Here is a 15312-nt window from a genome sequence, read left to right on the forward strand (position 1 = left end):
AGGTGCCAAGGAAGAGTCTGGACAAGACAGAATAACTTAAAATTGTGGGAATGAATTCCTCCTCCTGACATTTCACAGAGGAATAAGGGGTTAAATATAAAATAACAGGCAGCACAGAGAGGCACATAATTGCAGCTAAAATAAGCCTAAAATAAAATAAATTAAAAACCAAGTGATTTTTTGCTAAGTTCAGAATTTTTTTATATACACACATATATTTACAACCTCCTAATAATACAATGCATCTACTAGAGAGGCAGCTCCCAGATGATGGAAACAACTTGGATTCATTCTGGTAGAGCCACAGTCATACACACAGAAAATTACATTCTAAATGTACATTAAAACTCTCCCCCCCAGTTACATACTGACTGATTTAAGGTATATAACACATTTAACTCATATTCTACAATCAATCACATTGTTTACAATTTATTTTTTACTTAGCACTCTAGGCTGTGACTGAAGCTCTCCAAAGTCAATGAAAAAAAGATTCTTATTATCTTCAGTGAGCTCTGGATGAAGCTGACTCCTTCCAGATCCTTACCCTGTGTCCATTATGCAGGCAAATCCAGGATACTCCTGCTAATACATCTCTGAAGCCGACAGTGGTAAGAGGGTTATGGACGCAATAAGCTGTTCTGAATGTGAAATGAGCTCTCCTGTCCTTTATTCTTCTGTTTATTATTATTCACTTTATAATAGCTACTAAAAAAAAATCTATAAACATTAAAGAAAAGAGACTATGAGCTTAGCTCACCTTGTTTTATTGGTTTAGTGTTTCTGCGGCTTTTCATATTATTTGATTTATTCTTCTCCTAGACACAGATATGTTAAAAAGAAGTTTAGCAAGATTGTTTTTCCTTCCCTCCAATCATCTCACAATGCAGGTACAGTACAGATGTAACAAGTTACTAAAAGGACTGCTAGCCAGCATTGCTGTCTCTTTAACAACCCTGAAAGAACATCAGGAGGGACTGTTACACAGATAACGCTGATCTTGGTATCCCAAAGTGCTTTACAAGTTATTAAATATATGCTACTGAAGTTCATTTAAATGTTAAAGAGCAGCACAGGACCAAAATCTCCATTACAATACAGAGGATTTGCTTTCTGCAATGCAGGATTTGCTGCTCACATCAGCAGCCTTACTGGAACAGTCCTTTTTCCTTTCCCTTTCTTACATCCATCTATGCCAGGGAATGGATACAGGGGGGAAAAAAGGAATTCATGAAGCCCTGAAGGAAGCAGAAGCTTCAAGGAACTCCTGTCATAGATGAGCACCCCAGACAATGTGGTCTCTCTGTGTCACACTCCATGCCCAACCCTCATTCCAATCTCTTCTGTGTGTTTGCAAACTCGGGCTTGATTCCTCCCAGGCCATCATTTGTCAGAGCAAACCAAAACCAGGCAAAGTGTGCCATACAAGGCTGCCTGCCAAACACTCCCCAGAAGGGACAGGGGGACAGTTTCTAATGAGAACGAAGGGGGAAGAGGAAGACTGCAAGGACTTCTGGAAACATCCATCCCTTAAAACACCTCACCCACATCCCAGAGAAAAGCTGAGCAAGACCATGAATTAAACTGCTCATGACAGCTGAGGCTGCAGCTTTATTGCCCCTGTTCTGCCATACAGAACCCTGCATTATGTGAATAAACATAAAATGGCTCAGAGAGGCACTGATGAGCAGGAGCAGAGGGCTCCAGGAGGGGGTTAGGGGCTGCAGGAAACTGAAGGAAAGTCAGCTCAGAACTGAGGTACTGCTGGTTATGCACCACTAATACAGGTTTCTGGTAGCGCAGTGAGAGTACCTGCAAGTATGCAATAAAACCCAAACAAACCCTGTGGTTTGACACTGATCTGCAATATCACACAACAGTATTTGAATGTAGTTACTCTGGAGATGTGGTGTTATTACAGTGAACCCCTGACTTTCCCTTCACCTGAGCTATTCATCCACCCCTGTGACTCCTCAGAACAGATATTCCCATCACTGATGTAAGTCAGGATCAGACCCAGACCATTCCCTGGGTGCAGAACAAGCTCCCTCAGCCCAGCTGGCACTGCACAAGAACTCTGAGATAACTGCCCCTGCTTTTCACAGCTCTCCCTAAAGGAAGTACATGCAGCCTCATTTACCTCATCCTCATATGCATTTTCCTCCTCATCCTCTGAATCCAAAGGCAATCTTCTCTTCCTCCGGAGACGTCTGACCGGTCTGCCAGCCTCAGCCACCTGACAGCCACTGCTGGTAGTAACATTTCCATTATTTCCTGTTTCTGCAATCATCTGGAATGTCTTTGATATCATTAAACATCCAAAATTAAAAACAATATAAAATTAAAATATTATTCCTGCACTGCTTCCAATGTCTCTGAACCTCTTGGAATGAGGAGGCCTGGGCTGAGGACCTGAAGAAATGAAAGGTGTCTGCAGGATTTCCTGGATATAGAACTGTAACACTAGGTCTGACAGGTTCATTCTACTCACAGCAACACCATGCTCCCTTTAAATGTTTTCACACAAAAAATGGGAAAAATCTGGGATTTCTGTACCTCTCCCTGTGCTGCTGGGAGCCTGTTTGAGTACAAATCTTTCCATTCTCAAAGCAATCCATTTGCTCAAGGTTTGGGAATCAGAGCAGGGCACAGCTTGTCTTGGCACTGCAGAAGTAAAGAAAAAGACAACTATTAAATTAAAATGTTAAAACACCTTTCTGCCGAAGTCCTTTACAAACTTTCATTAACTGACACTCAGTATCCTATTGTGAGGGAAGTAACCATCACCGTGTGCTGCCACACCACCTCAGCAGAGAAAATTATTATTGGTACATTGGAACATTATTGGTAATGTTTTAATTTTGGAGCAGTGGTCTCCAATAGTACTCTCAGGCACATCTTGATTGACTTGATGATCTTAAAGGTCTTTTCAAACGTTAATGACTCCTTGACACTATCTGTGAGGGAGCTCCCTGCTGAAACAGTGAATAATTTAATCAAACGAAACTGGGGATTACAAAGTAAGTGATGCTGAACAGCCTGAAGGGCTGACATCAGGCTGAAGGGCAGTTTGTGGAGAACTGGCGCTCATGGGATGGACTCACTTTGAGAAGTTCATGAAAAGCTGTCCCCCACGAGAGGATTCCCTGCAGGGAAGGACTCTGACTCCTCTCCCTGAGCAGCAACAGAAACAGCCTTGTGATGAACTGACCACAACCCCCATTCCCATCTCCCTGTGCCGCTCAGGGCAGGAGGGAGAGCTGGGAAGGAGGAGGGGTTTGACACTCATCCCTGCTCCACTTCGGTCTCACACGCACTCAGCTTGCCCTGCTGAGGACATCACAGCAAATCCAGATGCAGAACTAGAAAACCCATCCAGACACACACAGGGTAGCTTTGGAAAAAGCATGATACGTGGCAGACTTCAGAGATTCATCCTTGGAGCTTAAAACACAGGCCATGCAGGAACACTTTACTGGTCCAGATAAAATTATTAAAGTGTGTTAAATAGTGTCACTATGCATCTTTTATTACTCCTGACCTGCAAATGCAACCAAATATTAAAAAAATTAAACTAAAAAACCACCTTTTTGATGAGCAGAAAGCTGCAAAGATTACCCACTCCTTGATCTTCTGTACTGTGTGCATTATGGAGCTACTGAACTCCAGAATAAAAGAGGCAAGTCAGAGGTGGTTGCATTTGCAAGCTCTGCTCCAAAGCTTTTATTCCAAGCACTTCATTAGTCTGAGATCTTTTCTCAGCCATCTGCACTTCACTGAAACTTCAGCCTGAAAGCATTTGCTTCACTCTGAAACAGGGCTCCTTTGTTGAGTGGAGAAGCCCCCTCTGCCTTCTATATGCTTACAGGCCTCAGGATCCTGCCTCCAGCACCCTATCAAAGCTTCATCCCCAATGTTCTTCCCTCTCTTTATCTAAAGCTTGTATTTTTTTAAAGCTTCAAAGATGCTGGACTTGCTTCTGAAAGGCTCACATCCTTCTCTGCAGCCCCAAGGAGACGGAGTGTCATTCCATTTCAACACAAAGAGAAATGTCCCATTCTGAAGAAATGACAATTCTGAGTGGACTCAGCTTCCTGCAGGACTCCATTCAGTTCATCTCCCTCAAACACCTCAGGAGCAGCAGCATCCTGGTGCAGATTCCAGAGGCTGAGGCTGGTGGGACAGCTCGGTGCCATGGCAGAAGGACAGTGGAGGGAGATCCAAGCTCCACATGCTGCTCCAGACAGGGTTCCTGTGCCCAGGAGCTGGGAAGGTGCCCGTGGCACGGCAGGAGCAGAGGTCTCCAGGGCAGTGATGCCCCTGCACATGAATGAACAGTTCTGGTTCTGCCCAAACCGCTGCAGACCGAGGCCAGGGCTCCCTCCTGCCAAAATCTCACAGTGCACCTGTGGCCAGGTGAGCTGGGGAAACACAACCCCAATCCCAGAACACATACATTTGCATCAGAAAAACAATGAGCATCTTTACTAACAGTCTGATCTGTGGGTGAGGCCTGGCTGATCATGGGGGGAGCCTCCAGTTTCATCCCACAGCTCTATCCCTCATTCCCAAGTTCTGGAAATGCAGAATTTACTATCAGGACTGAAACTTCCTTTACACAACAGAGCTCAGCAGAGCAGGTTTGCTAATATGAAATCCACACAAACCCTCCAGAAATAATCTGTTCTTCCAGAGATGTTCTTGAATGGTATTAAGGAAAAATGCATTTTGTGCATGCAAGAACTGGAATATAGCAGGAAGAGAAAGAAGGGAAAAGGATTAAACAGGAAAAAAAATATATATTTGGCATCTTAAGGACGAAGCAGCTCTCGGGACAGCCAGTTATTGTGTTCCAGCTGAACATTCCAACCAGACCCACTAACCAAGGTACTGAGGGCTCTTGCACTTGATCATCTAATATAAAACAACACATTATCATTTGGGGTCTTTCAGTCTAATAAATAATGTGGTGCTTTGTTGATTCTCTGCCATTAGGAGGAATCAATAAAAGTGAAGCTGTTTCTGCAATGGAATGTTACTGCTGGGTAAGGAGCAGAAGTGCAATGACTTGGATTGAACACAGGGCAAAAGTTATTGCAAAATAACCCAAAGGAGTCAATGGACCAATTCCATGTTTTATGGGAGTGTAGACCACTGATCTCAGAACACCCCAAGCATGAAGGTTTATCCACATCTGCTGGCAGAATTGTCTCCTCACAGCTTAAGGTCCTTCACAGCCCTTCCCCACTGCTCAAAGGGAGGAGGAGGAAGAAAAGGAAGATTATCAACACAGGTCAAATGTCAGGGACCTGATTCGGAATGCCTGATGTGGTAACAACAACAACCACCTGATTTTTCAGAGCTCTCAAGTTTCTTCAGCTCAAATTTATTTCACTTGAAATTCATCTTTTCCTCCCCAAGACTCAGAACTTGCAGCCCTGAAGGCAATTCTGTGTATTTGTTTTCAGCACAAAGGAACAGAACAGCTGACTACCTTCATTTGCAAATGTAAACAGCCACTCCCCCTCCTCTAACACAGAAGCCCAGGTTTGTGACCATCAGACCTTGGTTCTGATTCCTGAGAGCCCTGTTTGCCCCTGAACTCCATTCTTGACCTGAAGCCTTCCAGTCTTCTGGAAGAAACTTTCTACCTACAGGTTTAGTGTGAGCATAATTCAACCAAAGGCAGACCCATAGACCTGATGCTGGGCACTCAGGACACTTCAGCATCCCTGCAGCTCCAATTCCAGCACCACCACAGCTCTTTAGGATTATTTTAATTGGGCCAAAAGCAGGAGAGATGTTTGCAAATGGCAATAGGAAATATACCTGGGATAACCTCTGTAGGAGCTCCCCAGCTTCCCCCAGTTTATGGGAAGTGCAGGTGTGGAACATCTGTGGCCATGGCCATGTTCAGGGTCACAGAACATCCCCATCCCCATGGCTGCAGGGAGAGGCAGGAACTGGACTCACTGAGCCTTGTGTTGGGTGGGATTGAATATATTAATATTTGATGGAGCCTTGTACATCTATAAACATTTATAGCAAATGTTTGATCGCCAGCTTCAACAAGGGCAAGCCCAGCCTTTTTTAGATTTTATTCTTTGTGTTCAGGCTTTAAAAATAAAGAAGCTCAAGCACCAAGATTATTTACAAAGCTCCTTCTAGGAGAAGGAGTTTGGAAGTTACTTGGACAGAAGTAATTAACTTGGAGAATATACTTCAAACTGGGCCAGGACAAATGTCAAAAATCACAATGTAGAAAATAATTTGGAACTTAAGCAGAGAAGGCCTGATAAAATAATTGGTCTTTCTCATCTCTGCATTTTATAAATCCAGTAGAACCCACGGAAAAATGAAATAATCGCTTTTCTTATAATGCTCCCTTATTAGTAAAATCTGCATTAAAATCAAGACAATCCAATAAAAGGAAGCAAATGGGGCAACTAAAAAGAGAGCAGAAACTAACATGAAACATTTTGAAGAACCATAGTCAGGCCCAAATATTCCTCATTTGTCCCAGTTTGTGATTTCTATTCATCTTTAGCATTTTAAGTCTCAGAAACATTAAGGCAAAAGAAGATACTTCAAAACTGAGATGAGTTCTTCAGTTCCAAGTTGCAGATTCAGATTTATGAAATGATAAATGATTGCCAGGCTGACAGAGATAATGAAGCCTAATTAATATGCTTCCACCTAGACCTCTATGCTTTATCTTTAGACAGGGAATCCACAGGAAAAGGCCAGAAATACTCAGGTGTTTATCTCATTTCTGCCCCTGAACCAGTGCAGGCTTGGGAAACCATCTCATTGTTACTGTAGAAAACCAGCTTTGGCTTTTAACATCCACCTTACCTTTGTCAGGAGATGAAAAATTAAAAAAAAAAAAACAACAAAAAACCAACAGGAAGAAAAAAAAGTAAAAGTTCACTCAAAGTGAGTGTGAAGGCTAAATGGGTAGACAAGGGTTCACTCTACTTCTATAAACACCATCAGACTTGATGAGAAGAGAAATATTTCAACAGAAATCCCATTCCAGGTGCTGCCAGGATAATTTCCAATGACATGAGGATTTCAGTGTCTCTCTCTGGTGAGGAATGCAATGGTGCAATAAACCCAAACACTGTAAATCCAGTATTAACGTGAAGTTTGCAGCACTTCTGGCAAAGCTTCCATGGACCAGGAGGCAAAATCCCATTCAAGAAGCACCTGGCATCAAGGGAACCATCTGATACTGTGCTGCTCTGGGAATTACTGATTTACAAATCACGTTTCTGCCCTGAAACAGGGCAGGAGCTGAGCAAAGCTGCTCCTCTCACTCAGTGCAAACCAGCTCTGAAGCTCCCATCTCCTGGGAGCTCTGCAGCGGTGTCTGACACCTGACAGGTGACATCTGCCAGCATCTCCTGTGCCACCAATGAGGAACAGAGCTGCACTTCAAACACAAACACACAAACCCCACCATGACTCTTTGCAGCACAACTAAACCCAGAACTGCTCAGAACCCTTAGGAGCTCAGACACAACCTGTACTTGGCTGTGACGGTGACAGACGATGCTTTACTCACCCTCAAAACCTGTTACTCACCTCAGGCAGGCAATGCTTTGCAAGGCTGAACTAATACCATTACCAAATAAAACCCCAGCCTCATCTCCAGGAACCTCATCAGTCAGGGACTGAAATGAACCTTCAGAGGCTGCAATGGAACGGAACCAATGCCTCAAGAGAAAGTGCCAGGAGCCACCAGCAAGCATTTAATGGCGTGAAGAGACTGTCTATGTCAGTGAAAGGAAACAAAGACAAAATTCAGAATTGAGCAATTCCAAGCTCCCCCCTTGCACTTCCTACTAATTTTTGTTTCCCACAAAGAGGGAAACGTTTTAACTACAAATCCAGGGAAATATTGCTCTGAAAGATCAGAGTGGGAAAAGGGCCTGGGAAGAGAGAGGGATGCTTTGGCTGGTATGGAGGAGAAGCAAAGACTTTTTGTCTAGGTTCCGCCACAGGATCACAAGATGAAGTCCTTGGGTTTTCAGGAGTTTGTCCAGCTCATTTGTACAACAGAGCCCTTCCAAGTTTCCCCTAAGCACACGATAACATATGGATTATGGTATGCTATTGCACTGGGGGACAAGTAAACAACACCATGGCAATGTGACCTCAATCAGCTCATAGGACCAGACAGCAAAATTGTGAGTTTACTCTAAACCAGCAGCTCCTCCTAGAACAAAGCCCAAAGCACTGTTGGAGCCTCTGAGCTGCTCATCTTGGTTTGCTGACACAGCTGTGTCAAAAACACACTCAGGTATCTATTCCAGCAGTCAGAGGAAAAGCACTGGCACAGGCTGTGGCTGCTGATTGTGCCTGTTCCACATCCACCCTCTCCCCTGGCGATGCCAGCCGGCATTCCGGCGTTCCCACAGAGCATCACACACCCGACAGTGCTGCCTGTTCCCAGAGCATCACACACCCGGCAGTGCTGCCTGTTCCCAGAGAATCACACACCTGACAGTGCTGCCTGTTCCTACAGAGCATCACACACCTGGCAGTGCTGCCTGTTCCCAGAGCATCACACACCTGACAGTGCTGCCTGTTCCTACAGAGCATCACACACCTGGCAGTGCTGCCTGTTCCCAGAGCATCACACACCTGACAGTGCTGCCTGTTCCTACAGAGCATCACACACCTGGCAGTGCTGCCTGTTCCCAGAGCATCACACACCCGACAGTGCTGCCTGTTCCCAGAGCATCACACACCCGACAGTGCTGTTCCTACAGAGCATCACACACCTGGCAGTGCTGTTCCTACAGAGCATCACACACCCGACAGTGCTGCCTGTTCCCACAGAGCATCACACACCCGACAGTGCTGCCTGTTCCTACAGAGCATCACACACCTGACAGTGCTGTTCCTACAGAGCATCACACACCTGGCAGTGCTGCCCTCTCGAGTGGGACTGTTCCCCTTTGCCACCATACCCACCTTGCTGCCTCTCTGTAGGTTTGGGTGACACTGTGACAGCCGTGGGGCAGCAGCTCCTCTCTCCTGTCCTTACAGGCACTCAGTGCCGTGCTGGACAGCATTCTGACCTATTCCAAACAGACTGGGAGGGATGCAAAAGAAGGCACAAAACCTTATTCCATGCCCAGAGAGTTAATGCTTTCTGTTCCTTCATGGAAAGAGAGGAGCAGAAACAGCGTGCACTTCCAGTTTTGTGGGTTTCACTGAGAGCCTTTGGTGCTGAGCTGCTTTCCCCAGCTCTCCCCTCCTCCTGCCTGGGAAGGGCAGTGACTCTGGGGAGGGCACCTGGCCACTGCCCCAGCCCTGCACAAACCTCTTTGGGGCTCAGCTGGGAGCCCAGGAATAACTCTGCAGGCCTGAAACCACAGAGCTGCCAATCCCAGTCCCTGGGAATCACCTGCAATCACTGCAACACTTACACACACTTCTGAACATCACCTGAAGCCACACAGGAATTACACACCTAAAAAACCTTCATGCTCTGCAGGAGTGACCCAAAGTAGAATCACAGAATCCTAGAATGGTTTGGGATTGGAAGGGACCTCAAAGCCCATCCAGTCTCAACCCCTACCATGGGCAGGGACACCTTCCACTATCCCAGGTGGCTCCAAGCTCTGCCCAACCGGACCTTGGACACTTGCAGGGATCCAGGGGAAACCAGGGCTATCCTGGGTAACTTGTACCAGGGCCTCCCCACCCTTAGAGAGAAGAATTCCTTCCTAAGATCTGATCTAAACCTGCCTCTGCCAGCATGAAGCCATTCCTGCTTTCCCTGTTGCTCCAGGCCCTTGTAAACAGTCTCTCTCCAGCTTTCTTGTAGGTTTGTTCCCTTTAGGCACTGCAAAGCTGCAATTAGGTCACCTCGAAGCTTTCTCTTCTCCAGGCTGAACAATCCCAATTCTCTCAGCCTTTCAAAAAGTTTAAAAGCTACAGCATAAATACGGTTGTCAAAACAAATCCTGTGTGATTCATGAATATAACCTCTACCTGTTTGCTTAGCTCTACCATGCATTTATCCCATCACTCTGCTGGATTAAATCAGAAATTTAAAAACCAAAACAAAACCAACAGGAGATGAGCCAAAAGATGCTAAACCCAGCAATAAAACACCCATTCCTTGGGGGTAAAGTATTTTACCAGTAAATTGAACCATTCTCTAGAAAATAATCTGTCAAATTTAGCAAAGCACATCTGCCCTCACACCTCACCGGTGGAGCACAGTGAGTGATGCTAATTAGGAGAAAGAGGGTTTGGTCAGATCTCTGTTGGTGTTGGTTACTAACTGATTCCACGTGCAGGAGTGTGCAGCTGCCAGGCTTCCTTAATAAGGACTCATTTGGTCATTTTTCCCCCAGTCTCCAATCTGATTTTTCATCCCACTGTGTCTCCTTCTTCCTGCTCTTGTGCCCATGCAGCACAATTGGAGGGCTTGAGGAAAGGCTGATATAGATTAAAAATTACAGAAAATATGGGACAGAGAGAACAGTGTGTGGAGGAAGAAGAACCAACACTGTAACTCATGAATCACCTTGTTATTTCACAGAGAGACTGTAAATGCCCAGAGTAATCACTGCTGTGGGTCAATCTGGTTTTGATCCAGTCTATGTACATTTCCTTGATATTCAAACTGTGCATTCTGAGAATGGGATTTAGGCCTCCAGAACATTTTCCTGCCCAGAGGTGAGCCATGGACTGGCACATGGACACTCCACACCTTATTGTCTGACAACACTCACAGTGGGATTGTTGGGGTGTGCTGTGCCAGGACTTGGACTCAATGATCCCCGTGGGTCCCTTCCAACTCAGGGTATTCCATGATTTTATGATCTCCACTGTCATCCTGAGAGGATCTGATTCCATGTCCCAGTGTCAGGCTTGCAGCACATGTCATCTCTCAAAAACTACTAGCACTAATAGCAAAGGACAAGGGGGTTACACTGAAGCTTCACCCTCAACACCAATAGATTATATTGTCATACCCAGAGGTACCTGCACTAAACACTTTGCATGAAGACAGAAGTGAGATAAGGGCTAGCCAGGCCTTCTCCTGCTGATAGACCAACACAATTTTAAGTACATTTAAAGTAAGACTGCAGACACTGCTTCAAATAAATTCACAATGCTACTTCTAAAAATCAGTGCGAAGACTTAAAAGTTCAGTAAATAAAGAACCGGTGATAAAATTGCTGACAAACAGCATGGTTGATGGAAGGAAAACACACCCTGGGTCCTGAGGAGTCAGTGGGGCAGCAATGGTCTGCAGAGCACATCTGGCTGTGTACCCACCCGCCCTCCTGCAACTTGCTCATTATGGCAATGAAACCCTGAAGACAGAGAAAATCACCTCTGGCCAAGCCAAACGGAGCTGGCCCTGCACAACCTGCCCAGCAGTTGTACCCAGCAGCTCAAACTGGGCTCTGAGTCCACCCCAGCACTCACCGGGAATTACAATTCATTTCACACACGTTCAGCTTTAATGGGATTACTTGCAATATAAGGTGCAATCAATTTTAGGGCAAAACCAGCGCACAGAGGCCAAAAACATCCTCTGTTTTAATTGCATCTGTAATTACTTTGTAAAACTGCAATCCAGCAGATTACCCTGGGGACTCCTATTAATCATTATTACTTATCTCCCACGGCCAAGCAGGAATACTCGCTCAGGAAAAGACTGTTCCCATCCTCAAAAACATATAATCTGAATAGATTATAGATCATGAACTGAAGAAGAAAAACGCTGATTAGACCACGTCAGACTGCTCTTAATTGCTGTGTAGGGAAGGAAAGTTTGAAGCACCAAGTCTGTTTTCCCTCCTTTTAACTTCTGTTTTACTATATAATAAAACACAGACCTAAAAGGTCTGTTACAATTTGGCACAAAATATCAGAGCTCTTTATCCCTTAATCCCAGTTACAGGCTATTCTTAAAAATTTATCTGGGCAGTAATTGAATAAATTAAATGTTTTCATAGTATAAATCTAATCCGATTTCTTGCAGCACCAGGAGCCCATAAAACTGTCCTAATCTCTTTCTCCTGACACCAAACATCATTCAGACTGTCCCACACCGACCCCTACCCGCAGCCGATCGATACTTTTGAATTATTGTATTTATTCCTCTATTTATTCAGCGCGGACTTCCCCTCCCAAAATCCCCATTCCATTAGTTCTGCACTTTGAATTTGCTGCCAGAAAGTTTGATGGTTTTTTGGTTTTTTCCGTCATGTAAAATCTGTTTTCAAACTTAAATCTTTCTGGTTTTCGGGAGGTCTCCCGGAACTGTTTCTACTGCACTGGATTTATATGTTTGTTAATATTTTTGAGTTGTCACAGTCCCGAGGAGTTCCACCGGCCGGCGCCCAGACGGGATAACCCCAATTTTCTCCTCAACTCCTTGGGTCAAAACTGGGCAACCACCACCTCAGAAACTGTAAATACTTTGTGACCGTGCAAAGAACTTAAGCCCGCGTCCTGCCGGCAACCATCGGCGGGTTTGCGGTGAGTTTTGCCCCTTATGGGGGTTTAAACGCACTTTGTGTCCCGCGGGGCCCCGGCAGCCCCGGCCCGGCGGCGCCATTTGCGCTCCAGGCCCCCCACCCCCCCAAGATGGCGGCGCCCCCGCCCGGCCCCGACCCCCGCCCTCACTCACCGCCGGCCCGGCCCGGCCCGGCCCCGCCGCCGCCGCCGCTCCGGGGCCTCGCGATGGAGCCCAGGCAGCGCTGCGAGCCCCGCGGGCCCCCGAACGCATGCGCGGCCCCGGCCCGGGGGAGGCGGCGCTGGCTGGGGACGGGGACCGGGAGCGGGGCGGTGCTGGATAGGGGGTACTGGGATAGGGGGCACTGGGTGCGGGGTACGGGGAGGACTTGGGACAGAGCTGGCAGTGCGATGGAAATGCCCTGGGGTAGGGATGGCACTGGGATGGGCTGGCACTGGGACATGGAAGCGTAGGATGGGAATGAACGGGGATAGGGCTGGCGCTGGGACGGGACACGCGTGGGGCACCGGGGGCACTGGCACGGGGCATCCGGGTGTGAGGGCACAGCCCCGCTCCCCGAGCCGGCCGGGGGGAGCCTGGGCACGGCCGTGGGCCCTGGGGCACGTTCATGGCTGACACAGGATTTGGGCAGCGGAGATTTGGGATGGGAGCTGTAAATCAGCAAATCGTGAGCGCGGTGTCCCGCTGCCTCCCCCCCAGGAGTTACAGAGGTTATTGCCCCGTCCTCTTTGCATTTCTTAAACTTGTTTGTCTTCTCATCTGGGACTGTTATTTTCCATTGTATTTGAATTTTGGAACAATAAAAGAGGTGGCGGTAGGATTTTTTAATGACGCGTCGGGGGTTTTCGCCAAGAGCAGAAGCAGGCCCCAAGCTGTGACAGCTTAAATGGAATGGGATTTCGGGAAGATAATACATGAGATTTGCAATGGCTCATTTGAAATACACATCACAATATTCTTCATCCCTCGATTGAGGCACATAAAATACCCTTTAGAATCTTTAAATCTAGTCAGAAAGCAAATACATTTCTTACCTCATCTGTACCAGCAAGTTCCAGCTAGAACACAAATCCTGCAGATGCTTGCAGCCAGTGTTGAAGTATTCAGTGGGTCCAGGTTTACAGGGCTGTTGGAGCCAAAAAAAATTGCAAGTAATTGAACCATCCATATTTATTTAGACTCTTAATTTAATTGTTGTAAGTTTTGTTGAGAGATTCCTAGTTTGGAGCTTCTTGCCCTTTTATCTCCCTGCTCTACTGATGGCTTTGCCAGAACCTACCCGGTGCCCACCACGTGCATTCCTGCCTTCCCTCCTCAGAACTCATCTCCAAGGTGCCCCATAAGACAATTACCCCAAGCCTAAATCAGATTTGGGGCTGTTTTTCAGTGCGTTTTGGGTAGGTACTTCCAGCCTAAAGCTGAGTCCTCACTTTGTATATAATTATTCACACAGAAATGTTACTTGGGAATATTCTGGAATTATTGCAATAGATATTCTACTAATCTTCCTCTCTGGGTGTGCAATATAATTATTACTGTTAATATTTTATGTTATTACCATTGCCCTGGTTTCACACCTGCTGCCAAGCAGATCTCTGCAGTTTCAGATCAAGACTCCAGGCTGAGAAAGGCAAAGTGCCCACACCAAGGAGCCACACAAGTTGGAGGTTTTGATGCAAACCCTATAGTTTAATGCAGAATTTATGGGTGAGACTCACTCAGTGACGTTTGTGAGACAGAAATGAACATTAAATGATGCAGCAGCGCCCAGCTAAGGCGTGTGCCTGGCCTTGCCCATGGAATCACCGTTCTGGGGGCACTCCCAGTGCTTCACAGCAATTATCAGCACTTAAGATGTCTCAGAACATCCATTCCCTGGGAATTCCTGCTCCAGCACTCCCACCCACACATGTAGTGGCTGGGGAGGATGAGCCCATGCCAAGGCCTGTCCCTGCTCCTGGCAGTAAAGTACAGGAGCTCCTGCAATGTGCGGTGTGTCCAAACCCTGCACTGAGCACCCAGGAACCGCCATCGCTCCAGGTGCTCACACATAAAGGATTTTTGGCTTTCCCTCTCCTTTTTGCACAACCTCCACCTCAGACAAGTTTCCCACATACCTCCCTTAGGTATGTGGGAGGTGTGTCCTCAGGTATTTAAGGAATAGATGCTTTTCCCAAAGGGCTTACTAAAATCTAGCTTGGTCACTTGGAATGGAGTTGCCAGACAGCAGAAACCGGAGTCACTTTTTAGTCTTTACCTAGACTGTATAATTTGCAGATTTTCTTAAAATTATTTTTCAGCTAATTATCCCTTACTAGCAAACATCTTGCCTTGGCTGATTTCCTTCTGTATTAAGCAGCAAAAAGGATTAAAAACATCATTTTGAGAGTATAAGATGTTAAAGCCCTAAATATATATATAGCTGGAAAAGCCTTTTTTCTCTGAAGATGTGGTCTATGATAGAGATAATTCATGCTATAGATATAGACATAGACATAGATATAGATATAGATATAGATGTAGATATAGATATAGATATAGATATAGATATAGATATAGATATAGATATAGATATAGATATAGATATAGATATAGATATATAGATATAGATATAGATATAGATATAGATATATGTGTGTATAAAATATTGCAAATATTCCAAAGGTATGTCTCTGACCACTCTGGCTGGGAACAGTCTTATTGTAACCAGTTCCAGGATAGCGTTTAGATGATATCAGGTCTGTTACCCTATGAATGGAATAGTCCCCGGCTATTATGGGGGATTTCCTGCAGTT

General features: G+C 45.8%; 1 protein-coding gene across 4 annotated transcripts in view; it reads right to left on the reverse strand.

Moving 5' to 3' along the window:
• The window catches only part of LOC102061802 (lethal(3)malignant brain tumor-like protein 3), a 42621-nt gene extending 29795 nt beyond the window's left edge, over nt 1-12826 (reverse strand). Inside the window, exons 1-4 of one of the 4 annotated variants that reach the window (XM_074555487.1) lie at nt 12671-12826; nt 2557-2664; nt 2141-2246; nt 761-818 (exon numbers count right to left, since the gene is read on the reverse strand). In XM_074555487.1, the coding sequence (XP_074411588.1) occupies nt 761-818; nt 2141-2246; nt 2557-2618 (226 nt within the window). In that variant the 5' untranslated portion in view covers nt 2619-2664; nt 12671-12826. Of the gene's footprint in view, nt 1-760; nt 819-2140; nt 2250-2556; nt 2665-12670 lie in introns of those variants that run through there. The other 3 variants (XM_074555486.1, XM_026797546.2, XM_074555485.1) reach the window with 3 other exon arrangements.
• Between the last annotated feature and the right edge of the window lie 2486 nt (nt 12827-15312).

Source organism: Zonotrichia albicollis, chromosome 20 (assembly GCF_047830755.1).
Source record: "Zonotrichia albicollis isolate bZonAlb1 chromosome 20, bZonAlb1.hap1, whole genome shotgun sequence".
Classification (NCBI taxonomy): Eukaryota; Metazoa; Chordata; class Aves; order Passeriformes; family Passerellidae; genus Zonotrichia; species Zonotrichia albicollis.